The sequence below is a fragment of the Marmota flaviventris genome, chromosome 2 (assembly GCF_047511675.1).
Source record: "Marmota flaviventris isolate mMarFla1 chromosome 2, mMarFla1.hap1, whole genome shotgun sequence".
Taxonomy (NCBI): Eukaryota; Metazoa; Chordata; class Mammalia; order Rodentia; family Sciuridae; genus Marmota; species Marmota flaviventris.
Window position 1 is genome coordinate 110,189,531 of NC_092499.1, and position 24,568 is coordinate 110,214,098.

General features: G+C 45.2%; 1 protein-coding gene across 8 annotated transcripts in view; it reads right to left on the reverse strand.

The window, feature by feature from the left end:
• The window catches only part of Dapk2 (death associated protein kinase 2), a 160,381-nt gene that overhangs the window by 28,980 nt on the left and 106,833 nt on the right, over nt 1–24,568 (reverse strand). For 4 of the 8 annotated variants that reach the window (XM_027925970.2, XM_071608370.1, XM_027925969.2 and 1 more), the window contains 3 exons: nt 20,783–20,872; nt 20,585–20,668; nt 17,585–17,769 (listed from right to left, as the gene is read on the reverse strand). In XM_027925970.2, the coding sequence (XP_027781771.1) occupies nt 17,689–17,769; nt 20,585–20,668; nt 20,783–20,872 (255 nt within the window). In that variant the 3' untranslated portion in view covers nt 17,585–17,688. Of the gene's footprint in view, nt 1–17,584; nt 17,770–20,584; nt 20,669–20,782; nt 20,873–24,568 lie in introns of those variants that run through there. The other 4 variants (XR_011706682.1, XR_011706681.1, XR_011706683.1 and 1 more) reach the window with 1 other exon arrangement.

The window sequence follows — 24,568 nt, forward strand, 5'->3', positions numbered from 1 at the left end:
GCCCCCATCCTGAAATGGGGGACTTGAGACTATGCAGCCAGCAGTTTCACATCATCAGTAGTGGAAGGCTACAGGCTCTACTCCCAAAGCAGTGATTGTGGGAACCAAGTCTCGTAAAGCCTCAGCTACATCTGGAAAGAATTCACCACAGCCATCACAAGCATCATGCTATTGTGGCTTCCATTAAATCACTTTAAGATGAGTAGCGTCAGTATAATGACTGACAGTTTTGGGTCAGTCTTGTGCAAGCAAGAATCAAGGATGCTGTCACGTTCTTATCATCAACACCAAAGAAGGATAAAATAAGTAAATCTCACAAACCTGGTGATACACACTATGAAACATTCCTAAAATCATGCTTTGACACTCATCAATCAAAAAATTGATCAAATCTCCACCTCCGGTACTAAGAGTCCACCCAGGACCTTGTACATGCTAGGCAAGTGCTCTACCACTGAGTTATACACCTAGCTTTTTTTTAAAAAATAGATGCACACAATACCTTTTACTTTCATTCATTTATTTTTATGTGGTGCTGAAAAGTGAACCCAGTGTGAGTCATACATGCTAAGTAAGCACTCTACCACTGAGCTAAAACTGCAGTCCTCTACCTAGTCTTTTTAAAAAATTTTTTTAGTTGTAAATGGGCACAACATCTTTATTTTATTTGTTTATTTTTTTTTATGTAGTGCCAGGGATTGAACCTAGGGCCTCATGCAGACTAGGCAAGCACTCTACCACTGGGCCACAACATTGACCCCTCTACCTAGCCTTTTTTAAAATTTATTTTGAGACAAGGTCTTGCTGAGGCTGGCCTCCAACTTATGATGCTTCTGCCTCAGCCTCCTAAGTTGCTGGGTGAGATCAGAGGTGTGAGCCACCACATCTGGCTCAAGTAATTTTTAAAAGTATCATGGCCAAGATACTCATATTTCAAGATTTAGAACCAGCATGCAGTTCCATAATAGTTGTTTCCTGAGTTAAATGCAGTTATTTGTTAAACTAATGTTTTACATGTTACTCAGAATAGGATTATAATTTTAAAGTCACAAAGTTAGTATTATAATTTTTAAAAAAGTTACAAAGTTAGTGTTATAATTTAAAGTTATGAAATTTGTATTATAATTCAAAGTCACAAAGCCACAATAACTTTGAAATGTTGGGCTTATTTCTCTGAAATGGTTCTTTATTAATTTTTTATTTTATTCATTCATTTATTTATTTTGAGTCAGGTTCTCACTGAGTTGCTTAGAGCCTTACTAAGTTCCTGAGGCTGACTTTGAACTACAATCTTCCTGCCTCAGCCTCCCAAACTGCTGGGATTATAGGCTTGTGCCACCACACCCAGCTGAAATGACTCTTAAAAATTATTATTGTTAGGATTTTTTTTTCACTTGAGTCAATCAAATCTCCAAAATTTGAACCCCAGCTATTTAATGAAAACTGTGCAATAAATGGATTTTGTAAATGAAAATAAAGATATTCATATTTCTACCAAATCAGTAATTGCTGATGATTAATATTTTTGTTTGACTTACATTTCCATGGAAAGCAAAAGACTATATTGTTCATATTTTGGTACTTGAATTAAAACATTTTCATTTTTTTTTACTGAATACATATTTCATATTTTACTTGTATGTGATCAAATAAAATATGGCTCAGATCAGTTACTTTATTGCTTTAAATGGTATCTCTTGTTTTCTGGAAGACCGCAGTGCATCTTTTCCCTCTTACAAAATTTGTGATTAGACATATAATTCTGAAATTGGATCTAACAAAATAAAAATCAATAAAAAGTAATTGGTGAGCTGGGGTTGTGACTCAGCAGTAAAGCGCTCACCTAGCACGTGTGAGGCCCTGGTTTCAATCCTCAGCACCACATAAAAATAAATAAATAAAGGTATTTTGTCCAACTACAACTAAAAAATAAGTATTTTTTTAAAAAGCCATTTGTTTATAAAGGGGAAGAAATATATATCCTCATAAATTACATTTTATTTTGTATCTACATACTTATATAAGTTATTATATGATATAATATTTATATAAGTTATTATATAATATTATATTCATATGTATAATCTCTAGAAGGATTCTCAAATTGCTAATACCTACTAGGGAGCACAGACTTTCTTCTATATATCTTTTTACACTTTTTTGTTTTGTTTTAGTGGTAGGGGATCAAATTCAGGGCCTTGCTCAAGCTGAGAACGCACTTGACCCCTGAGCCAGACCCCCAGACCCTTTTTCCATACTTAAAATTTTTGAACCATGAGAGTGATATTTTACCAATTCAGAAAATTAGCACAATTTTAAAAAAAGGACAAATTCCTGCGTACTTCTATGCATAAAACTAAGCCAGACTCTCAGGGGTTAGGCCTGTATTTTTAAAAATTTCCCCAGTAACCTCTTAGGGGAGTCCTGCCCTATCACAGACATCCTTAAGCTGCTGCAGAACCCTAGATTTTCAAGTCAAGGTTACCGCCCTTGCAGCGCCACCTGGTGGAAATCGACAAGATTCCAAGCATCCTTCTGAAAAATCTGTGGAGATGCCCAAGAGATGCTGACCAGGACAGAGGGCAACATTACACTGTGCCCTCAGATTGGAGGGGACTGGCCCTGGAGGGCACACAGTTACCTCCATGGCTGCCTTTGTGGGGTCTTGATAGGTTGAGGTACTGCTTCTAATGTTCCATAGCCTCTACTCCAAGAAGACACCCAAGGCAGTCTACAGAAGCACACAGCACATGGACTTCATTTGTGGTACTAGGGATTGAAACCAGGGGTGAATTACCACTGAGCAACACCCCCAGCCCTTTCTAGTTTTTATTTTGAGGCAGGGTCTTACTAAGTCCCTGAGGCTGGCCTCCAACTTGCAGTCCTTCTGCCTCAGCCTCCTTAGTCTCAGATTACAAGTGTGTGCCACTGGGCCCAGTGCTGCACAGAGAATTTAAAGTTACATCTGGGCTCAAAGCATGGCTCCGCCAACTCCTAACCTTGCTATCTCATGCAGCCTACCCTCTCAGGTCCTCAGTTTGCTCATTCTCCAAATGGGGATAGTATATAACTCAGAGAAAGTTTGTATACAAATCTAGAGCGATGTCTGCACACAATAGGAACTTGATGAGTACTGTTTCTCTTCCTTTTTATTACTTCTTGATAACTTTACTCCCCCAGCCAAAAAGCAAGTAGCCTTTCTCCTGTGCTTCCCATGGCCTGGTAGGGCTCAAGCATTGGAAAGATTGAGGAAGAAGACATCTATATGCTTCTGGTATTCTATATCCTCTTCCTCCCTCCTTCTATCTATTTATCCTTTAGCTACCAAGAAGTAATCCAAGAATATACCCCAGAATATCATGGTGGCCAGGAAGCAAAAAGAGAGAATTGCCCCAGTCCCAAGTATCCCCTTCATGGGCAGGAACCCAATGACCTAACTTCCTTCCACTAGGCCCCGCCTCTTAAAGGTCTACCACCTCCCAGTAGCACCACAGGCTGGCAACCAAGTCTTCAACTTTGAAAAATAAGATACTAAACTGCAAAATTTTTGTTTGAGGTGGTGTTGGTGGGGAATGGTATTTTTTTTTTAATTTTTTTCAGTTGTAGTTGGAAACATACCTTTATTTTATTTATTTTTATGTGGTGCTGAGGATCAAACCCAAGGCCTCCTCACACGTGCTAGGTGATCGCTCTACCACTGAGCCACAACCTCAGCCCCAGGAATAGTATTTATAAGTTGGGGCAAAATGCTCTTAGAAAGGGTCACTATTTGACTCAAAACTCCCTGGCAAGAGAAAGACACCAGCTGCCCAGAGGACAAGTGTCACAAGAGGAAATTGGGCAACAATGAAATCACCTGGGTGAGAATTCTTCTCTTTGTCCCCACAGCAGCACAGGCCCTATAAGGAGTCATATGCCAGGAGAGCAGGCATCACCTAATTCTTAGGCATCACCTGAGTCACAGGTGAGGAAACTAAGGATCAGCAAGGGGAGGTACTTGCACTAGTCCCACCTGAGTTAATGGATATCCCTGATCTGGACCTTTAGTCTTCTGAGCCCCATCATATGGTGTAAAGTACTTAGACTTTGGAGCCAGTTAGAATTGGATTTGATCCTAAAATATCCATTTATTTTTCTAGCTGTGCAGTTTCAAGAAAGTCATTTAACTCTCTGAGCTTTGGTGTCCTCATCAGTAAAACAGAAATACTAACTCTTTCTCAGAATTTTTGCGAGAACTAAAGATAATATGTGCTAACCACCTGGTGCACGGCAGGTACATGACAGCTGGGGACAATCATATTATTGCTTCTCCTACATAAACCACATGGGCCACAGACAGGCAGGAAGAGGGTCAGCTGCTGCACCTCTCAGGCTCGGCTCATGCATGCTTGGTGGTGGTCATGGTTTAGGCATGGGGTCCTGGTTGAAGAAGTCAGACATGTGGAAAGCAGAATGTGCCTTGTGGTTGGGCAGTGAGGATTCTTAAGTGACTGCAGCTGTCCTAGTGCGCAGGGCATGGGGCCACCCCTCTAGCCCCCAGCATGGAAGGCAGAGAAGGGAAAACAAAAAGCATGGCCCTCATTCACATCAAGAGCCCTGCTGACCACAGGTTTTGCAGTCACTAGAGTGGGTGACAGAGGCAGAAACACTATAGAGAGTATCCTATATGTTCATTTTTATCCTTTTATTGTATCCTGTCAATAAGAAGTATAGTTGTTGCAAAAATGACAACCTTCTGAGTGTTAACACAACAAATACTTTGTATGCTTTAGCTCATTCAGTTTAATCCACACAGAAGTCTTGCCCACGACCCGCGCAGACAAGACACACTGGGTTTAAACAGGCTGGCTGCAACATTAAGCTAAGAAGGTGGTGGCGAAAAATCACACAGCACAGAAAGTAGTATCTAGAAGGCGGGGAAGGACATCTCTTTGACCTTAAGGGTCAAGCTTCCATGCTGGAAAGAGAGTGAGCCCAACCACATTTGGTTTATTATATAATGGGGACATCAAAGGCAGGCATAAGGTTTCAAGGGCAGAGTCTTGCTTCTATGATGTCTCATGGTCAGCAGATTGATTGGCATCTTGGCAGGTCACACCCATCTCAGGTGCTGTGTGGGATCTTAGGCAGAGCTTGAGGGAGACGTTCACCTGTATCATGTGATCAATCCCCAATAGGGAGTTCCCAGTGCCAGACTTATCCCCTCATTTGGCTACTATGTGCAACAGTCCACACACACAGCCCATGATGGCTTGTGACACAGGAGCACTGCAAGGAATATATTATCATGCCCATTTTACAAGAGGGAAAACTGATGCTCAGTGCCTAAAAGTCATCCACCATGAAGTTGCCAGAACTGGGATTCAAACCCTGAGGCCCAGCCTAACTCCAAAGCCAGGTTTCTTGCTTGAGTTGGAAACCTCTTTCTAGGGAACAGGGGTGGATTTGGGAAGGTCCTGCAGGTTTTGGAGGCTGCAGCAGCACCAGATCTGGGGTAGGTGTGGGTATGTGATGGGAGCCTCATTTAAAACCTGAGTTTGCTTGTGAGACAGTCCTGAAAGAGCAGAGAACCGGGTAAATAGCAGCAGCAGGAGGTGAAGAAGGGGAGGGGAGAGAACTAGGACATTAGGTCCACCTGTCTACAGCCATTCCCCTTCTCTTGCTAGTGACTTCAGAGTCCCCCTCCTGGTTTTGAAGGAACCTAACTCTGCCTCAGGCTCTAAGGTGCCGGGTCCCAGGTCAAAACAAATCACCCTCACTCATCCCCTGGTTTACATCATCAGTCTATAACAGACCAGCATGTGGACCAGCAAGACAAGATGAGGGGCTGCCAGCTTTTCAGAGAAAGCGTCTGTGGATAACCTTTCTGTCTGGCTCACCCCCTCAGTAAACATGGTAAAGTCACCCTGTACCTCCATGGGCACATGCCGGGGCAGTCAGACGATAAAGAAAAGCCAGATAACTGTTTAAAATACCCAACCTGGAGGAAAGGTGGGAGGCTGTAGGACCCTGAAATCCCCCTCCACCACAGAGGCCCCTGGCTAAAGTAATAAGAGCCCAGTGGGGACACCATAGCTACTTCCTGACTCTTGGCCCAGAGGAGCCACACAGGCGCCTGGGCCAGGGCCCTGGGTATTTTCAGCCTTCAGCAGGCTCAGCAAGTCTGAGAGGCATCAGCCATATTGTATTTCATGTAACCAAGGAATGAAGCCAGCAACATGGCCAGGGGAAGCTGTCCTTATGCCCTTGCCACTGGCGTGGGCTCTACCTCCCTTTCTGCTAGTCTCCAGAGGCAGGCATGGCTGAGGCACGTGACAGGGGCTCCTGACAGGTCCAAAGGGCACCAGAAATAGGTGGCATGGGTAACCTTAACTGCCACCAAAGTGCTTGAGATTGTGTCTCAGGCCCCATGATGACTCCATCCTTCACCTGTTCCCTCTGTGAACATTCTGAGTACCTGCCTCCTTCTGGTAACCATGTTGGAGGTAGAGTGGTCCACCATTCAGCTTTGCCCTGATTCTCCTGCTTTTAGCACTGAAAGTTGCATGTCCCATGAAACCTCCCAGTCCAGGCAAGCTGGGACTATTGGTTGCTCTTACTGGGGACATTGTTGGCAGTATCTCCCAACACTCCTTATTGGGATTCCTTTTTGAACATGCTGCAACTGAGCTCCAGGGAAGGCCAGTTGCTGTCTCATGTCCATGATGCTAAAAGGTGAAGAGGTTGCCACTGGAACCCAAATCTGCCTGACTCTCCCTGTCCCCACCTCAGGTCAGGCCCTTGCCTGCCTCATTCAAATGGTCCTGGTATCCTTAAACTGCCTCTGCCTTCCAGATTTCCTCCACCTTGTCTGTCTCTCTCTCGCTCTCCAGGTTGTTTGCCTAAAGTAGCTCTATAGAATTACCTGGTGGGCTTTGTGCGCGCACGCACACACACACACACACACACACACACACACGAGTTTCTGATGCAGGAAGTCTGCAGTGGGCTAGAGAATTTGCATTTCTACAAGTTCCCAGGCTGTACTGATGCTGCTGGCCAGGGACCACAACGGGGGCGACAGCCAGCATCTCTTTGGGGGGTTCTTCTTCCTGCCCAGGAGAATGTAAGCCACCCTAAAACTTAAAGTCTCAAATATTTAGTTAATAACAAAACACAACTATTCAGAAATATATTTACAAATGCGAAGCCCCTGATATATTTAGTCCACAAAGAAAAGATGGCTAAGTGGTTTATTTAAGGGGTATATCAAAGGCAGGGATAAGGTTTCAAGGGCAGAGTCTTGCTTCAAGATGTCTAGTAGTCAGCAGGTTGATTGGCATCTTTTCAGGTCACACCCATCCCAGGTGCTGTATGGATCTTTGGCAGAGATTGAGAGGGAAGTTCACCTGCATCAGACATCAATCCCTATGGGGGGTGCCACAGGAAGTTCCCAGTGCCAGACTTATGCCCTCACAAGGCTACTATTTGCAACATAGTCCACACACAGCCCACAGAAGGCTTGTGACAGACCACACTTAGAGAACTAAGGCTCTGATAAAGTCTCACAAAAACCTCTGGATCTCCCCCTAACTCACTGAACAGAGGCCGAAGCATGGGTTCAAGTCCCTCTGTGGCCCATCCCCCATCATCTCAGGCCCCACTAGCAGGCCATACTACACCTCTGTGTCTTTGCTTATGCTGGTCCTGGCCCTTCCACAGACACAAGTCTTCTTATCTTTTAAGCCTATCTCAAATGCCCCCTCCCTGGATGCCTCCCTGGGCCTCATCTGTCAGAATGAAGGACTCCTTCCCCAGCTCCCAGCTTAGCTCCTATTTCATCCTCTTGTACTTGGATTCCTGTAGGACTGTTTTCCCATTTTTGTCTCTATGTTTAAGTGGATATGATCCCAGGAGACAGAACCAGGATGATAGAAGAATCTTTGGGGAAAAGCAGATTTGAGCTCAACCTGAGAAATAACTTGTAGTAATAGTTTGATGCCAGCTTTTGAGAATCGTGCCAGAGGATTGCAAGCTCCCTGTCACCCCTGAGCATCTTCAGTGGGGTGAGATGAGCACCTACAAAGTCTTGGCCCCCAGTTAGGCCAAGTACTGCCCATCCCAACTTCCCTCTCTGGCCCTTCTCTCACCAGGAGAACCTGGCCCTCCACCAAATCCACAGCCCTGGATTCTAGGCCAACTCCCAGGGTTGGACTTCACTAGAAGCAAGTGATCATTGGCAAGCATGACACTCTGTCAGTGGCCTTCACTGTCTAAACATAAGGAGTGACCAGCGGTGGCACCCTCCTGCTCCAGGCAGCCCCCTGCCCTCCTCTGACTATCACCTCCCCCAGGAGAACTAACTCCATCTTGTCACAATCACCACCTTCTCTCATCTACTCACACCTCACGAGACTGAAAGAAGCAGCTGATCTATGGGTAAACTGAGGATCTACAGCTGCACCCCCAGCCTGGGCTCCTTGGGAAGAGGATGATTATTTCCTATATCCCAGTGCTATGTAAATGCTTAGGTGTGTGTGTGTGTTTACCTTCCACACCTCTTCTTGCCTATGGTACCATACTAGGAAGATGTAAATACCCTCTTGTCCTTTCCCATCGACACTGGGAAGGAGCCTGTGAAATCCATCCCAACCAAGAAGGTAATGCCTGCCATCCCTGGGGGATATTTCACTGTTGAAATCAGACTTGATTGCAGTGTGGTGTTGCCTGTTTGTCAGTTGATTGGTCTGGAGAGGGAAGAGAAATTTTCTGAGTCTGGACTCTTAGGGCTTGGTGGGGCTTTCCAGGGTCAGCACTGATGATCAGAGTTTGGTGAGGTCTGCAGTCTGTACCATTTGAGAAAATCTGCTCATCTTCCTCCCCCACCAGGAAGTGTTCCATCACTTCCAAAGCCTGCAGGTTGCTTATTGGAAAGGTCTGAGAAAGCCATGACCCAGGGGACCCAGCCGGGAAACACCCGGGTCTCAGTTTGACTTCTTCCAAACTCTAGGTCTCATGAGCATTCCTGTTTCTGCTCCTTCCCAGGGCTAGCTGAGGTCACAACCTTCTGAAAGAATGCAGGGTCACCCAGCCCATCTGAAATTTCCTTTGTGTGTGTGTGAAAGGAGATATGTCCAACTGTGAACACACACAGCCTACATCCTTATGACTCAGCAGATGTGGCTGTCCTCAGCCACATCTCTTGGCTCGTCAAATTGACAGCCTCGGAGGCCTGACAGCATCCCAATAGATGTTGCTGAGTCTCGGCCCATAGGAATTTTCTCCATGAGTCCTTTTGGACAAAACCCAGACACCTAGATGCAGCCGGATGCATGCTACCTCCAATACCTACATATGCCAGAAACACAGACCCCCACATAAAGCCAGACACACAGCCAGATACACCCAGACACAGTCACACATACATATATAGAAATAGGCTGACATGCACATTCAGAAACAGACACATCCAGTGAGATAACCCCACATACAAATCCAAGTACACCCCCAGAGTCCTGGCCAGGCAGTACTGATGGGGTAGTGGTCCACTGAGACAGATTCATACAACACACCTAGGCAAACCCCAAAACACACACAGACACATAGTGTTGCACATCGACAGAGAGACAAAGGATTCAGAATCAGGTCTGTCCTGTGTGCCTGACCTTGCATGCCTTTGTCAAGCCCAGCAGATAGACACTGGCTCTTTGGCAGGGGCCTCTGCGTCTCTGACCCAGAACAAGTGACACAATGGTCAGATGAAAAGAAAATGGAAAACAGTAGAGCTATTAATTCACCACAGTGTAGTTAATCCCCAGAAAAGAATTTTCATTCCTGTATTTATTTGGTAGCTTTCCAAAATTCATCTATGGGAAGGCATAAGGACGAGCAATCTGAATACTCTTGAGACTTCTCTTCCCTTATCAATAGAATCTTATACATCCTTTAAGGCCAGATTAAAGGCTACCCTTGTCCATGTAGTCCTCTAGATCCCCCAGGAAGAAACAGCAGTTTTTCCCAAGCATCCTCAGAGCATACTACATATTTCTCTTTAGCTCTAATTTCTTTCTAGTCACCTTTTCTTGCTTGTCCATTCATTAGATAATAAATACTCTGTTTTCCATATGCCTAATCAAAATTCTGACTAGAGTAGGCCTTTACCACCAATGCGTACTGAACTGAATCCATCCAGGAGTGGGGGCATGCTAGGAGAGGGTGGTTGCCCAGAGTCTGGTTCCAAGGCTCTGTTTTGGTGCCTTGCCAGCCTGAGGTCCCACGGCTTTCCTTACCACTTTGGGTCAACCAATGGAAGACAATTCATTCATTTAATTTATCCTACAAATACATACAGAGCACCCCTAGGCCCTGTACAGAAAACATCAAATGGACACAGTTCTGCCCACATTGAGCTTATGGTCTACCAGAGGAGACGGTCAAGATTTTTTTCTTTTTGTGGAGATTGAACCCAGAGCCTCTTGCATGCTTGGAAAGGGCTCTACTACAGAGTTACATCTCTAGGGTCTTTTATTTTTTTTATTTTGTTAAGTTGTCCAAGCTGGACTTGAACTGCAATCCTTCTGCCTCAGCCTCCTGAGTAGCTGGAAATATAGGTGTGTGCCACCATGCTTGGTTAGAAAATTTTAAATATTTGTTGTAGGTTAAATTTTGTCTACATCTTCCTAAATTCTTCTCTAACTCTCCGTACCTCAGACTGTGCCCCTATTTGGAGATAGGGCCTTTGCAGGTATAATTAAGGTGAAATCAGGTCATATTGTGGGCCCTAATCCAATATGACTGGTGATCTTATTATAAGAAAAGATCAGGACAGACACACACACATATAGCAGGTAAAAGCACAGGGAGTAAACAACCATCTGTGAGCTAAAGGGAAAGGTTTTTGAAGAAACCAGCCCTACTATAACTTGGTCTTAGACTTCCAGTCCCTGGGAAAAAAAAATTCTATTGTTTATGCCATCCAGTCTATGGTGTTTTGTTATAGGATTTCTTGCAAACTAATATAACGCCAAAACAAAAACAAAAACCATGAGAAAACAGGATGGGGGCAGATTGTCAAAATCCTGCATTTTCTTCTTTAAAAAAAAAAAAAGTTTGTTACATGAACTAGGCTTGGTAGAGCTCCCTGCAAGCCCAGTGACTTAGGAGCCAAAGCAGGAAGATCTCAAATTTGAGGCCAGCCTGGGCAACTTAGTGAGGGAGACTGTCTCAAAATAAGAAATAAAAGGACTGAGGATGTAGCTCAGCGGTAGAGCACTCCTGGGTTCAATCCTCAGTACTAAAAGCAAAACAAAACAAAGAAGTTATTACACATTTGAAGTCTGACTGGAAAGACTGTCCTCTTGCACCCTGACTCCTGCCAGAGCTTTTTCTGACTCCCCGGCAGGACCTTTCTGAAGGAGTCCCTTGATGATGGTCTCCAGCATCAATGTGATAGAGAAAGGCCTCCCTCCTGCTTTCTCCTGTTTCATAAACTGTTGCTGAGTAAACCGAATCAAGCATTCTACAGGTATGTCTGAGAGAAAGAGTAAGAAGCAGAGCTGGTCCCCAGGAGCCTTTCACCCTGAGCCCCCATATTGACCAGTAGAGTCCCAATATTGACCACGTTGGTCAACTTCTACATTTCTCAGATTACTCTTTTGGCCTGAGGCCTCAGAGTATAATTAAATTATTCTCTCTATATATATATATTTTTTTTCTTTATTTTTTTGCCAAGTCCTTCAAAGTTGACCAAGGTCCTTTACAAAATTGGTTTCCAAGAGACACTCATGACAAGTAACACCGATGTTATCGTCACCATTTCACAGATGAGAAAATCCAGCCCACAATGTTTACTGTCCAAGGTCCAACAGCTGAAGAGTATCAGGACTTCACCTAAGCTTTATGGCTTTGAGTGGAGAACTATGATAAGGACGGCTAAGAACTAGAGAGGGGAGCTGGGGGATGATAGAGCCTCTCTTTGGCTCAATTCCAAATAGACAAACCCAAGTGCAAACCCAGGCAAATGGCTCAGATGACTTTTCAAACCCCAGCCTCTAGGTTTCAATCCAAAGAGACATGAAGGTCTCTGGGGCACAGTTTGACAACAGCCTGTTTGGCTTTGGAAGTTGTCCTTGGACCCATGTTTTTAGGCAAACTCCAATGGGAGGTGATGTGAGGAGGTGAGGCTGGGAGGCACAGGGGTGGTTTCCACCCTTTCTCTTTAAAGTGGGAATAAAAACCCCATCTCAGGTATTCTCACAGGGTGGCATGATGATCTCTGATGGAGGCGCCAGTAAAAGAACACGTGGCAAATGCACTGTGGAGTCAACAGGGAAAAAGCACACAGGGATGGTCACTGTACTGTCCGAATAGAGGCCACTAAAGCAGCCAATCAACATTGGGTTTGGCTTCTTTCACTTCACTTTTTCTCTTTATTATTTTCAATTTAACATTTGGTATAAACAAAAACAGACAACTAATAGGTAATTTAGGATGCATAATAATAAAATTAACTTCCATGAGCTCACGGTAAACTGGGTGCTGGTCCGAATATTGGCAACAACCCAGTGCTCACCCTATTCTCCTCCCTATTTCAGCCGCCCTGACATAAGCTTCACCCTGAATTGGGGATAGTCACCGCTTTGCTTCTGAAATATAATGTTATCACGTTTGCATGTATCTCTAACCATATGGTATAGATTTTGAGCTTAAAAAAATAGTCTCATACTGTACGTGGTTCTCCAGGATTCTTTTTTCATCCACCACTGTGTTTCTCCAGGAAAAGCAGAGAAAAACGTGGATGTGGGGGAAGGCAAAACTGGGCCGGAATCCAGATTCCAAGTACCCCAGCTGCGTGACTGCATGCAAATTTCTTAACTCCTCCGAGTCTCCGCTTCATCATCTATAAAAATGAGGCTTTCGTTTCCCTTACAAGGTTATGAAGAGGATCACATGAAATGTGTGAAGAATGTTCCTATTGCAGAGCAGTTTTTTAAAAAAATTATTGTGAGCTCTTTTTCTCCCCCTTTCACTGGAGGGTGGTGGATCACAGATCCACAGGGGGAAAAATACTTACAAAATGATTTCTCCCTAGAAAATATAATAAACTGTTTTCTAGGTTGAGAGCTGGGAACATAAATTTTACTCAATAAGAAATTACTAAGATATATGCTTAGCTATATATTATGAATTGCTAATAGCTGGAGGGAGAGAGAAAGAGAATTTGTGGGAGAGAGGGAAAATCAAAGTAGAGAGAAACTGTTCATGGGAGGTCACCAACTGTGTCTCTACTTTTGGAAATGTCAACCCATTGTTCACAGCTGTTCAACTTTCCAGTCCCTAAGCCTATTAAGGTTTGCTTAGAATGGGATTCTCTCAGTAGACTACCCAGGAAGATATTCTTTGAGGTGCAGCAACAGTGAATAGAACATTATCAGGATGACATCAAGCTGGGGACCAGATGGAAAGAAAGTTCTACAAACCTATGCCAGATACAATTCCTTTCAACACCACAGTCCTCAGTTTAGCTCTTTTCACATATACTTGCTTCTTTATGGAACAGAAGGCTTGACTTTTTTTATATATAGAGAGAGATTTAATGATTTACCTCTTACAGTATGACCTTCATTTGCTTCCAAAACCAGGTTTTTGGCAAATAAACATCTGAGTGGAAAAGGCAAGTATAATCTAAGATCTGTAGTCAGGAAAGCTGGTGAGATTGACATTAAAACACAGCACACGTTAAAATATTGATATACATATTTGTGAAATATTAATGCAGCATCCTGAAACACACAGCAAATGCTCTGGGGAAGGACACCTTCAGACCTCTTCAAAGAATTGCATCTTAACTGTGCATGACTTTTATCCCTGGAAATGTTCCATTTGCCTCAGAGCACACTGTGGCTTCTTTTAGCCTTGAAGTGTCAGCTGGCCAACACATCCTCCTTCAGAGCCAACAGAATGCTCCTGGTTCCCCTAGGCTAGCTGTTCCACTCATCCTGTCACCTGCAGGCCAGCAGCCATCTGTTAGCAGAGAGCCACAGTGACTGGGGCAGTGTCTGGGAGTGGCATTGGCGCCTGGCTTCTGGCCCCAAAAGGCATCCTCAATGGATAAGCATCCTCAAAGGCCCTCTCTGCCCCTGCCTGGCCCTGTGCTTTCCAAAGGATTCTGGGAAATCCAGCAGATGCCATCAAACACCAGAGAGCTGTCTCAGTCAACAGGGCTTTATATAACCTAGACAGGAAGACCAGGAGGAACAGTCAGTGGGCATGATGAAGTAGACCCCTTTAGAGCAGAGACTGTATTTCCTTTTCCCTAATCTAACTCCAGCATTTAGGACACTGCCAAACACATAGTGAGAATCCAGTAAATACTAGTTCCCTTTCTGCCTTGCAGCCATGGGGGTTGGCTGCTAGGCTGTCCTCACCCAGGGGCAATATCTTTTTAATAAGGAAAGATGTATAGAAACAAGTATGACACTTTCTTCCATTTCTAAGAATGAAGGACAAAGTAGGTAACAGTAAAATACAAGTGCCAGCCTGTTAAAAATGAGGCAAAACTAGCTGGGTATGGTGGCATATGCTTATAATCCCAGCAGTTCAGGAGGCTGAGGCAGGAGGATATTAAGTTCCAAGCCAGCCTCTGCAACTTAGCAAGGCCCTAGGCAACTTAGTGAGACTCTGAGTCTAAATAAGATATTTTAAAAAAGGACTGGGGATGTGGCTCAGTGGTTAAGCATCTATGGGTTCAATTCCCAGTATCAGAAAAAAAAAAAAAAAAAAGAGGCAATCTATCTATTTCCTGGAAGGCCCACCACAGTTTATTGAGCTGAAAAAAATGAGCACTGTACTAAGAGTCAGGAAGTTTGGGCTTTTACCAGACATTTCACAGACTTTCTGTGTGAAGCAGGAAGTTGTCACTTCCTCTCTCTAGGCTTTCTATTTCCTATTCTGTAAGAATGGTTGTGCTAAGATCTAAAAGGCTAAGCCTACGATCGTGATCAGACAAGCCTTTCATAGCTCTCTTTCCAGGCAGGAGAGGAGCCACCTCCCTCCACCACAAATGACTTCCTAGTAGTGCCCAGCGAGCCCATGTTGCAGAATATTTCCTGCTGATTTATATCATCAGGCTCAGTCAAGAATCCTTCACAGGTCCAGGGCGCTGAGTGCAGTCAGAAATTCTCAGCCTCAGTTGTCCTCCCAAACTGGAGCAAGGTATGGGGCTGGTTCTGTCTGAAAACTGGGGAAGCCCAGGACGCACAGGTCAGTTGCAGAGCTTTCTACAGCATGCTAGCAGGCCCCCTCCATGTTGCTGGGAGAGTTTCTGAAACTGCATGCCTTTTCTGTTCTTTAGGGGCCATTTTGTTCAGAATCCCTCTACAGGGTGAAGGCAGCTTGGCCTGCTCTCTCACAATGAGCTTAAAACTGCTGACACAGGGAGCCCAACTAAGGGCCCTTTCCTTTCTACCCTTTTGATCCCTCCCAGCCCTGTACTTCCTGGCTCACTTCCTCAGCTGGTTCCCTGGCTCACTTTCCACAACTCCCCTCCCTTCCCCTTCTATGTACTTTCCCACTCTCAGGGCCACCCCTTACTTCTTCAGTTCTGACTTCCATGGGTCCTCTCTTGAGTCTGGTCAGCAACGCCATTCTCTTGGCTGGGAAAGCAGAGCCTGGATTTCTGCCATGCAGGTACCCTTGCCATATTCCCCCAAAGAGGAATCCATCTTTATCCTCTCCTTTCTCCCTTGGGCCCTTCTTTATGCTCTTCTATCTGCATTGTTAAAATTCCCATCTCTATCTTGGCCATAGTCGGCAGGTATTGTTTACTAGGGTTTAAGAACCAAAGAGTACCATATAACAAAGTACCACAGACTAGGTGTCTTAAATAACAAAAATTTATTTTCTCAAGAATTGTAACATCAAGGTGTTCACAGGGTTGGTTTGTTTCCGAGGCCCCTTTCCTTAGCTTATAGGCCATTTTCCCTGCCCTGTGTCTTTATATGTTTTCCCCTCTGTATCCAAATCTCCCCTTCTCTCTCTTTTTTTTTTCAAAAAGTCTAAAAAGATATATTTTTTATATTACATCTGTATGAATATATCTGAAAGTTATGGACTGAGCATACAATCATAATTCCTCCCATGATTTCCCCTTCTCTCTCTATCTCTCTTTATTTTATTCTTTAAAGAGATGGGTTCTAGCTATATCACCCAGGCTGGCCTCAAACTCCTGCGTCCAAGCGATCCTCTTGCCTCAGCCTCCCCAGTAGCTGTGACAATAAGGCAGGCTACTGTGCCCAGCAATACCCACCACTCTTTTTTGTAGTAATGGAAACCCAAGACTTGTGCATAGGAGGCAAGCACTCTACCAATGAACAACATCCACAGCTCTTCCGATAGCCCCCTTCCTTTTATGAGATAGGGTTTCTCTGACTTGTCCAGACTGTCCTAAAAAAATTATAATCCTCCTGCCACAACCTCCAGAGTAGCTGGGATTATAGGCATGTGCCACCGTGCCTGGCTGATTCTTCTTTCATTTTGGTACCAGGGATTGAACTCAGGGGCACTCAACCACTGAGCTACATCCCCAGCCCTATTTTGTATTTTATGTAGATACAGGGTCTCACTGAGTTAGTTGCTTAGTGCCTCACTGTTGCTGAGGCTGGCTTTGAACTTGCAATCCTTTTGACTCAGAGCTGGGGGCATTATAGGCGTGTGGCACTGTGTCCAACTAATCTCTTCTTATAAGACCAGTCATAGAGAATCAGGGTCCACCTCAGTGAACTCATTTCATTTTAATTACTGTTTAAAGACCCTGTCTCCAAATATACTAATATTCTGTGGTGGGAAGGGTTAGGATTTCAACATATGAATTTGGGGGAGACATGATTAGCCCATAGCAGCAGGAGTGGTACAGGGGTGGTGTGGGGAGCTCAGGCCTTTTATGCTGGCGTCAGGGTTGGAGACCTTTAGAGAAGGATGCAGAAGGCAGACACCCTGAAGGCAGGAGGGGACAATTTAGAATCACCTTCTGAGGTTCTGTCCCCTCAGCACCTCCAAGTCATAGGCCCTTGGGCTAAGGAAATCAGAAGAAGGTAGCCCTAAAAGAAGCCAAGCCTCAGATAAACCAAAAGTTTAATAAAAATGAAAAATATTACAGCACAGTGGGCTGACAATGGTTGTTCTAGAAGGTCTAGTATGTTGGTCACTCTGGTATGCTGATTCCAGTGGGTTCTAGGAGGTCACGGATTGGTCCCTCATATTCCAAGATTCTCTTCACTGTTCCCTTAGTGGGAGGTCTCTGTCTTCCTGGTGTGATTTCTGACCAGGCTGGTTCTGAACTCCCTCACCCTGTGAGGAGAGCTGCCTGAGTCTGACCTTCATGCCGGGATGAAGATGATGTTTTACATCATTTCCCGAAGTTCACACCCCTGCCCAGATTCTGAGATTGGCAGACAGATAAAAAAAAGCCAGTTTCATGAAGAATTAAGAGCTTTGGAAGTGCTGGAGCCTCCTCCACAGGAGAGAGCCAGAACTCCCAGGGTCTCCTGGCTCCCCTGCAAATTTTTCTGAATCCTGCAGGCCCCTCTCTTGCAAAGTGCTCAGGAATGTGGAACGCCTGGCTGCTGGTGATGAGCTGGGTCCAAGAGTCTGCACAGAAGGGAGCCCCACTGGGCCTGGACCTCCCTGGCAGCCACTGCAAGTCCAGCCAAGTTAGGAGGTACTGCTCCTCCTCCTAGGGTGGAGGGCTTTCCTCTTGGTGATGTCCTCCTCAGTGTCACTCTCACAATTCCTCTGGGGAAAAAAAAAAAAGAAGGCCAGAGCAGGGGGTTATGGGATGCCAGGAAGCGGGTTGGGCTGGGCAGCCTAAGTTGATATACCTCAGCTGGGGCATATCCAGAGACCAGTGGAAGGGAGGGGTCTGGTGGGGGGGCTTAAAATGAGGCCAGACTAACAAACTTGAGGCCTCCTTGGAGGCAGGAAAGCAGGTAGGGCATCTAAGGGAAACCAGGCACCAAAAGACACCCACCATAATAATGAAAATTAGATCTGGTGCCCTTTGTGGCCACACATAAGGATAAGTTGTCTGTGGGCTGCTGAGTCTCTGCTCAGTCTAGAGAGAGAGGTAAGCTATAGGTTCCCCCCCCCAAGCTCCAACAGCCACCATTCCAACCCCTCCACCTTGACTCACTTCCACTGCACCTTCAGCAAGCCTTGTCCTGCAGCTCTTCCAATGAAATGACTTCTGAAAAGCTCATTTTTATGAACAAGGAAAGAAGTAGACAATACAGTCTGTCCATCCCAACATGGCTAAAGCAGAGCCCAGGTAACTACCCAGAGGGCATGATGTCTTTCTGTTCAGCTCACACCAACTAATATAATTATTAAAATTATTAGGGGCTGGGGTTGTGGCTCAGTAGTAGAGCACTCGTCTGGCATTTGCAAGGCACGGGGTTTGATCCTCAGTACCACATAAAAATAAATAAGTAAATGTCCAACTACAACTAAAATTTTTTTTTAATTATTAAAAGAAGAACTAGGGCTGGGGTTGTGGCTCAGCGGTAGAGCACTTGCCTAGCACGTGCAAGGTCCTGGGTTCGATCCTCAGTACCACATAAAAATAAATAAACAAAAGAAAGATTAAAAACAAAAAAGAACTAATTCAGACTTCATAAAGTCATCTTAAAAAAATTTAAAAATTGTGGGGCTGGGGATGTGGCTCAAGCAGTAGCGTGCTCGCCTGGCATGCGTGCGGCCCAGGTTCGATCCTCAGCACCACATACAAAGATGTTGTGTCCGCCAAAAACTAAAAAATAAATATTAAAAAATTCTCTCTCTCTCTCTCTCTCTTTCTCTCTCTCTCTCTCTCCCTCTCCCTCTCTCTTTAAAAAAAATTTAAAAATTGTTAGATGTTCAATTTCAATATTCCCCAAACAAAAGGGCCCTATCATTACCTTTTTTTTAAGAAAAGTCCCTTTGTAAAAACTATGTCTGTTTGGGACTCAATACTTTTCCACTTGTAGAATGAGCCACGGAGCTAATAATGCTGAGTGTTTGAATAAAAAGAAAACTATCTTCAAGTGTTTGTGCTAGGACAAAAATTAGGAAAAGAATGTATGTTCTTCACCATTACTCTCTGGTCCTCTCTCTCCACACACATGGCAATGGGGTCAGGGCTCATGAAAGGCATGTCTGCTCCCTGTCATGCACCCTCCCAGGCTGGCCTGAGCCAGCAGGAAATCCAAGGGCAAGGTTAACTTCAGCCAAATACATCCTGGACCAAGTCTTGCCATTATAATAAAAATAACTCAAGCTCTGCTGACCAGCAACTTTTTATAGCATGAATCAGAGCCAAACAACAAAAAAGTAAGCTGGGTAAAGTCTGCATGTGATTGACAGGTATGCTCAGAGGGAGAGTGGTCCAGTCCCCTTTATAGCAGGTCAGGGAAGCAGACAGAAAAGGGATACAACTTGGCCAATGCCTTGTAGGCTTCTGGAGTCATAAATCCTCAAGTCTTGGCAAGAGCAGGAATAAACCAGAGCTCAGGCTGAAGAAAGAGAACTCCAGGATACATGGGGGGAGTAGGAAGTACGGGAAGTGCTGGGTCCTGGGATGTGCCTAAGTGCTGTGTATCTTGAGGCTGCTCAGGTGTCTCAGACAGTTGATTCTCTGTCCCTTCTTTAACAAGGAGTCACCTTCTGTCCTGGCCTGTACCAACTCAGACCCTCCTGGGTGGCCCCCTTCACCTTCGCAGTGGGGGAGCTGCCAGGGAATCCCTACAGACTGAAATACTGACATTAGTGTTGTATTTTAAAGTCTATAGGAGGATTTTAAACAATAGTAATAATTGCTCTCATGTATTGAACACTTACATGCCAAATTTCAGGGACAGGTCACTACAACCCCATATTTATTCTATGAGGTAGGAACTATTATTTAATTCATTTCACAAATGATGACATTTTGGCATAGAGAGATTAAGTAATTTCCTTAAGATCACTTATCTAGTAAGTGGCAGATTTGAATCCTGGCAGTCTGGCTCTAGAGGCTCTAGAGGCTATTCTCTTCAGCATATCCCATTATAAGATGCATAAAACTATAACAAGTATAAGAAACCATCCTAATATTATTATTGATAATGGTAATCTAAAGCAAGCTAGAAATGGGAGGACTTAAAAGAGGATGTAAAATTCCCATTCTAAAGTAGATTTTTGGATCATCAGAAATAAATTTTGGATGGTCTCTGGTATTCATTCTCCAGAGTCCCCACCATCCTCTGAGGACTATAAGTCTTCAGGGCGGTTCTGGAGGGATGGGGAGGGAGTGGGAGCAGCAATATCTTCAAAGATGGAGCAGGAAAGAATTTAAGATTCTCCAAAAGTTCATGCTGCCTTGTTGGAGCACCCCACCCAGCACCAGCCAGAGGCCCCCCAAACATATACCTCTGCTGATTACACACTAGCTCCAGGGCAGAGGAGCACAGGGCCAGCAGAAAAGACTGGAAATAACTAGCACTCACCTGCCTCAACAGGGGAGAGAAGGTCCCCCTACTTCCAAGCTTCACACCACCCCCAGAATTCTGCCCCAAAGGGTCCCGCATTTACCCACCAGGTCCTCATTTGGCCTCAGGTGCACCTTTTTCATCAGGGAGCGAGTGAGGTGATTGCACAAGGACACGATGCTGAAGGACAGCTGAGGGAGGGAGGGAGAGAAAACAGATGCCAGGTGAGAATGTGCTCAGGGACCCTGAAGAGCGGCAGGGTGCCTGGCTGGCCCTCTCCCCCAACCACTCCAAACCACACACACCTTCCACCTCCTGCGGACATACTGCTTCTTGAAGTTCTCCAGGTTGACCAGGGACTCCCTGCGCACCATGGCTTGCTGGTTGTCCACCGGCTACAGGACAAAGCAGAGCATGATGGTGTCAATGGGCGTCAGACAGCAGCTGCCCACCTCCCTGCAGAACCCTAGCCACATGCTGTCCTCAACCTGCCCTGATACCTCCCTGCCAGGCAGGGTGTGCAGTGGGAGCGGTACAGTGAGGCAATGGCTACAGATGTCTCAGCTGCTCAGGAGATGGATGTCCCTGAGCTATTATTACTACAACCAGATACACAAGCCAGTGTGGCTGGAGGCCCAGCTTCTCCTGAAGTGGGAGAGCAGGAGGCAGGGGCTTCGATCACACATCACTTTGGGGACAGGGTCATTTTCTGGCAATCTGGGATGCTCCCTGTATGCTGGACTGGCTCTGGGTTTAGCAAAATGGATGGCTTGTTGGCAAACAGAGCATTAATACATCTTTAGAAAATAAATGGAAGGAAATAGGGGCTTTGGTGGGAGTCAGGTGGAGACAGATGTGTAACTGCCCTTCATTGCCTGGCAGTCGAGGCTTAGCTTAAATCTCAGCTTCTCTAAGAAGCCTGATATGGCTTCTCTGAGCCTCAGTTTTCCTATCTGAAATGGGGGATAATAACGTGTCACAGGGTTGTTGAGGCTTACATAAAGAATTTAACCTAGCACCACTCAATAAACAGTAACAAGTTATGTCCATCTCCTCTCAAATCCCTCCCCCCACTTTTTTGACACTAGGGATTGAACTCAGGGGTGTTTAACCAGCACATTGCCAGCCATTTTTAAATATTTTATTTAGAGATAGGGCCTCACTAAGTTGCTGAGGCTGGCTTTGAACTTGTGATCCTCCTGCCTCAGCCTCCCCAGCCACTGTGCTTACAGGTGTGCACCACCTTTCCCCAGTTCCCTCTTTTTATAAAATGAGGCTTTCCTAAGTCATGAGATAGGTTTTGGGAGTTCTGTGAATCTCTGAAACGGTTTGCAAATTTTCGTGTGTGAATGTGTACGTGAGTGTTCATAGCAAGCTAGTCATAAGAGCTAAGTAGAAAAAACCCAGATGTGCATCAGCTGATGAACGGATAAAGAAAATGTGGTATCCATACATGAAATATTATTCAGGAATATTATACATGAAAACAAATAGAGTATTGATACAAACTACATCATGAATGAATCTTGAAAACATTAAATGGAAGAAGCCAGCACAAAAGACCACATATTGTGTGATTCCATTTATATAAAATGTGCCAGAATAGGCAAAACTAGAGACAGGAAGTAGATCAAGTTGCTAGGGGCTGGGGAAAGGAGAGAATGGGGGATGACTACAAAGGGTATGGGGTTTCTTTCTGGGATAATGAAAATGTTCTGGAGTAAGAAAGCAATGGTGGTTGTATAACCTTGTAAATGTACTAAAAAGCATTGGATTGTATGTTTTAAAATGGCAACTTTTATGGGTTATAAATTATACCTCAATAAAAAACCAATTTAGTGTGTCTGCACAGACAAGCATTTCTTCTGAGTCGATAGCTTTCATAGATTCTCAAAAGACCCCATGACCTCAAGAAAACGAGCTGCCCGGGATGACCCCTAAGGTCCTGTGCAGCTTTTTTCCCTCTACTCTGACAACCTGCTCACTGCAAGGCCATATTTGGTCCTGGTGAATGCTAAGGGTGGGTAGTTCACTAACTCCCCAGGGCTGGTCTTGTCTCTTAACCACATTGAGAGCACATTTCCATTCTCGTTCATCTTTCATCATAGCATCAGGAACCAGAAGAAAGCCAATGCACATTGTGGGCCTGGGCTGCTCTGGACTTGCATATGGCAGGGGACCTGTTGCAGGGCCTTTCTCTAAAGCCCCCAGAAGGCCTCCAAGTGTTCCAAAGTCTAATGCAAGTGGCACCTGCTTCCTAGAGCACTTCCAAGAAATGTCTCCCTCCCAGGCCTGACCAAAGCACCTGCGTGCTCCATTCCTATGTGCAGCAGCTGTCTCTGCCAGCTCTGTAGTAGAGGAATCCCACCACTGGAAAGCAACCCCAGAGCACAGAAACTTTTCCATGTCTATGTCAAAGCCTCCAGCCCCTCTCTCCTCTCTGCCCAGAACCAACAACTCTGGGTACTTAATAGCTGCCTAGTTATTTCCCTGAGCTGCTCAAGAGATAAATTGGAATAAATTGCAGGACCTGAGACCTACTCATTTCATCAGTGAGAGGCCCAGGTCACCCTCTCAGTACACTGCAAGGGTGTCATGAGTCTGTCAGTGAGATGCAGAGTTCTGTGGGGGTCAAGGAGCAGGGACAGAGTTTTAGCAACCCTGAAGTAGATGGGAGGTGGGAAGGCCAGGGGCTGCTGACCTTCCCAAATGAGCACACAGTGGTTTGGGAAAAGAGTGCAGGAAAAAGAGGAGGGGAAGGAAGAGACAGGAAAAGGGAAGAGAAAAGGATGAGGACGCAGAGGGATCACCAGGCCACGCCCAGCTCTCCTGGACCCTTTCCTTAACCACCTGCCACATCTGCAGGTCCAGCCTGGGTCCAGGTCCCACCAGGAAGGGAGGCACAAAAGCAGGCAGAGGACTTTCCTTTGCAACCACAAGAATGGGATTCTAATAAGGAAAGGGTTGTAATACACTCTACTGTCATATCCACATAAAAAGAAAAAAAAAAAAAGAAAAGCAGGCAGAGGGCAGCCCACCTGTGCTGACGACCTGCCTGTCCCTCTGCTCCAAGCCTTCCTGTGGCTTTCCAGTGCTCTCCATATAACCCAACATTCTCCTGGAGACTCCCAGGCCAGCATATGCCTCCTCCGCCACACGGGTTGGCTTGCTGATCCTAAACCCAAGGTCTCAGGGTCGTTGCCCTTGCTCATTCTTACATCACTTTGTCACTTGGGTCAGGTCTTTGTTCAAACATCACCTCCTCAGGGGAGCCTTCCTGATTCCCCGTAGATAAAACAGCTCTTCAGCAGTCCCCCATGACGACTTTGCTTATGCCAGTCTTCTCTATTGTATGTGTCACTGCCTGGCATTTTATTCTGTATTAATTTGGGGATTGTTTTGTGAATCCCACCCTCCTTATTCCTCATGGCTTCTAGAATCTCCTTCCCCCAGATGATTAGCATGCTGCCTCTCACTCCTCAAAACCTTTCTACCTCTAACTTCACTCATGTCTTCAATTCACTCAGCCATGATTTATCCTTTCAGTGGAACCCTGGCAGAGGACGTTTGTCTCTTACAAGGAGAAGTTGATGAGGTGGGGCTAAAAGTTCCAAGAGGGAAGGAACCTCTTTTTGTCCACTTACTGCGGGGTGCCCTCACCCAGGAGAAAAATGGCTGACCTCAGGGCTGGAAGGTCAACACAGGCAAGGGGTCCTGTTAAGGAGAATCCCCCCTTCCTACTGGCCAAGCAGGAAAAGCCACTGAGCAGAGGGGCCCAGATGAAATGTCAGGTGGGACCATTTCCAGGGCCATTAATGAAAAGTGATGCAATTACTTCTAGGTTCCTGTCCATCCATATGCTACAAACAATAGCATCACCCCTGAGGAGATGACCATCCAGGCTATGAGTCTGTCAGGCTTACCTTTCCTAATCAATGGGCCTCCCTGGTTGATAAAAGGCTCAATGCCAGGCTAATGCTATCAGCCCAGCTTGGAAAGTCAGAGACAAATTCTGCAGTGAAATTTGTTCCCAGACGGAATGTGGCTCGAACACTTTTGACTAAATTGAGAATGTGAGGGGAAGAAGGAGT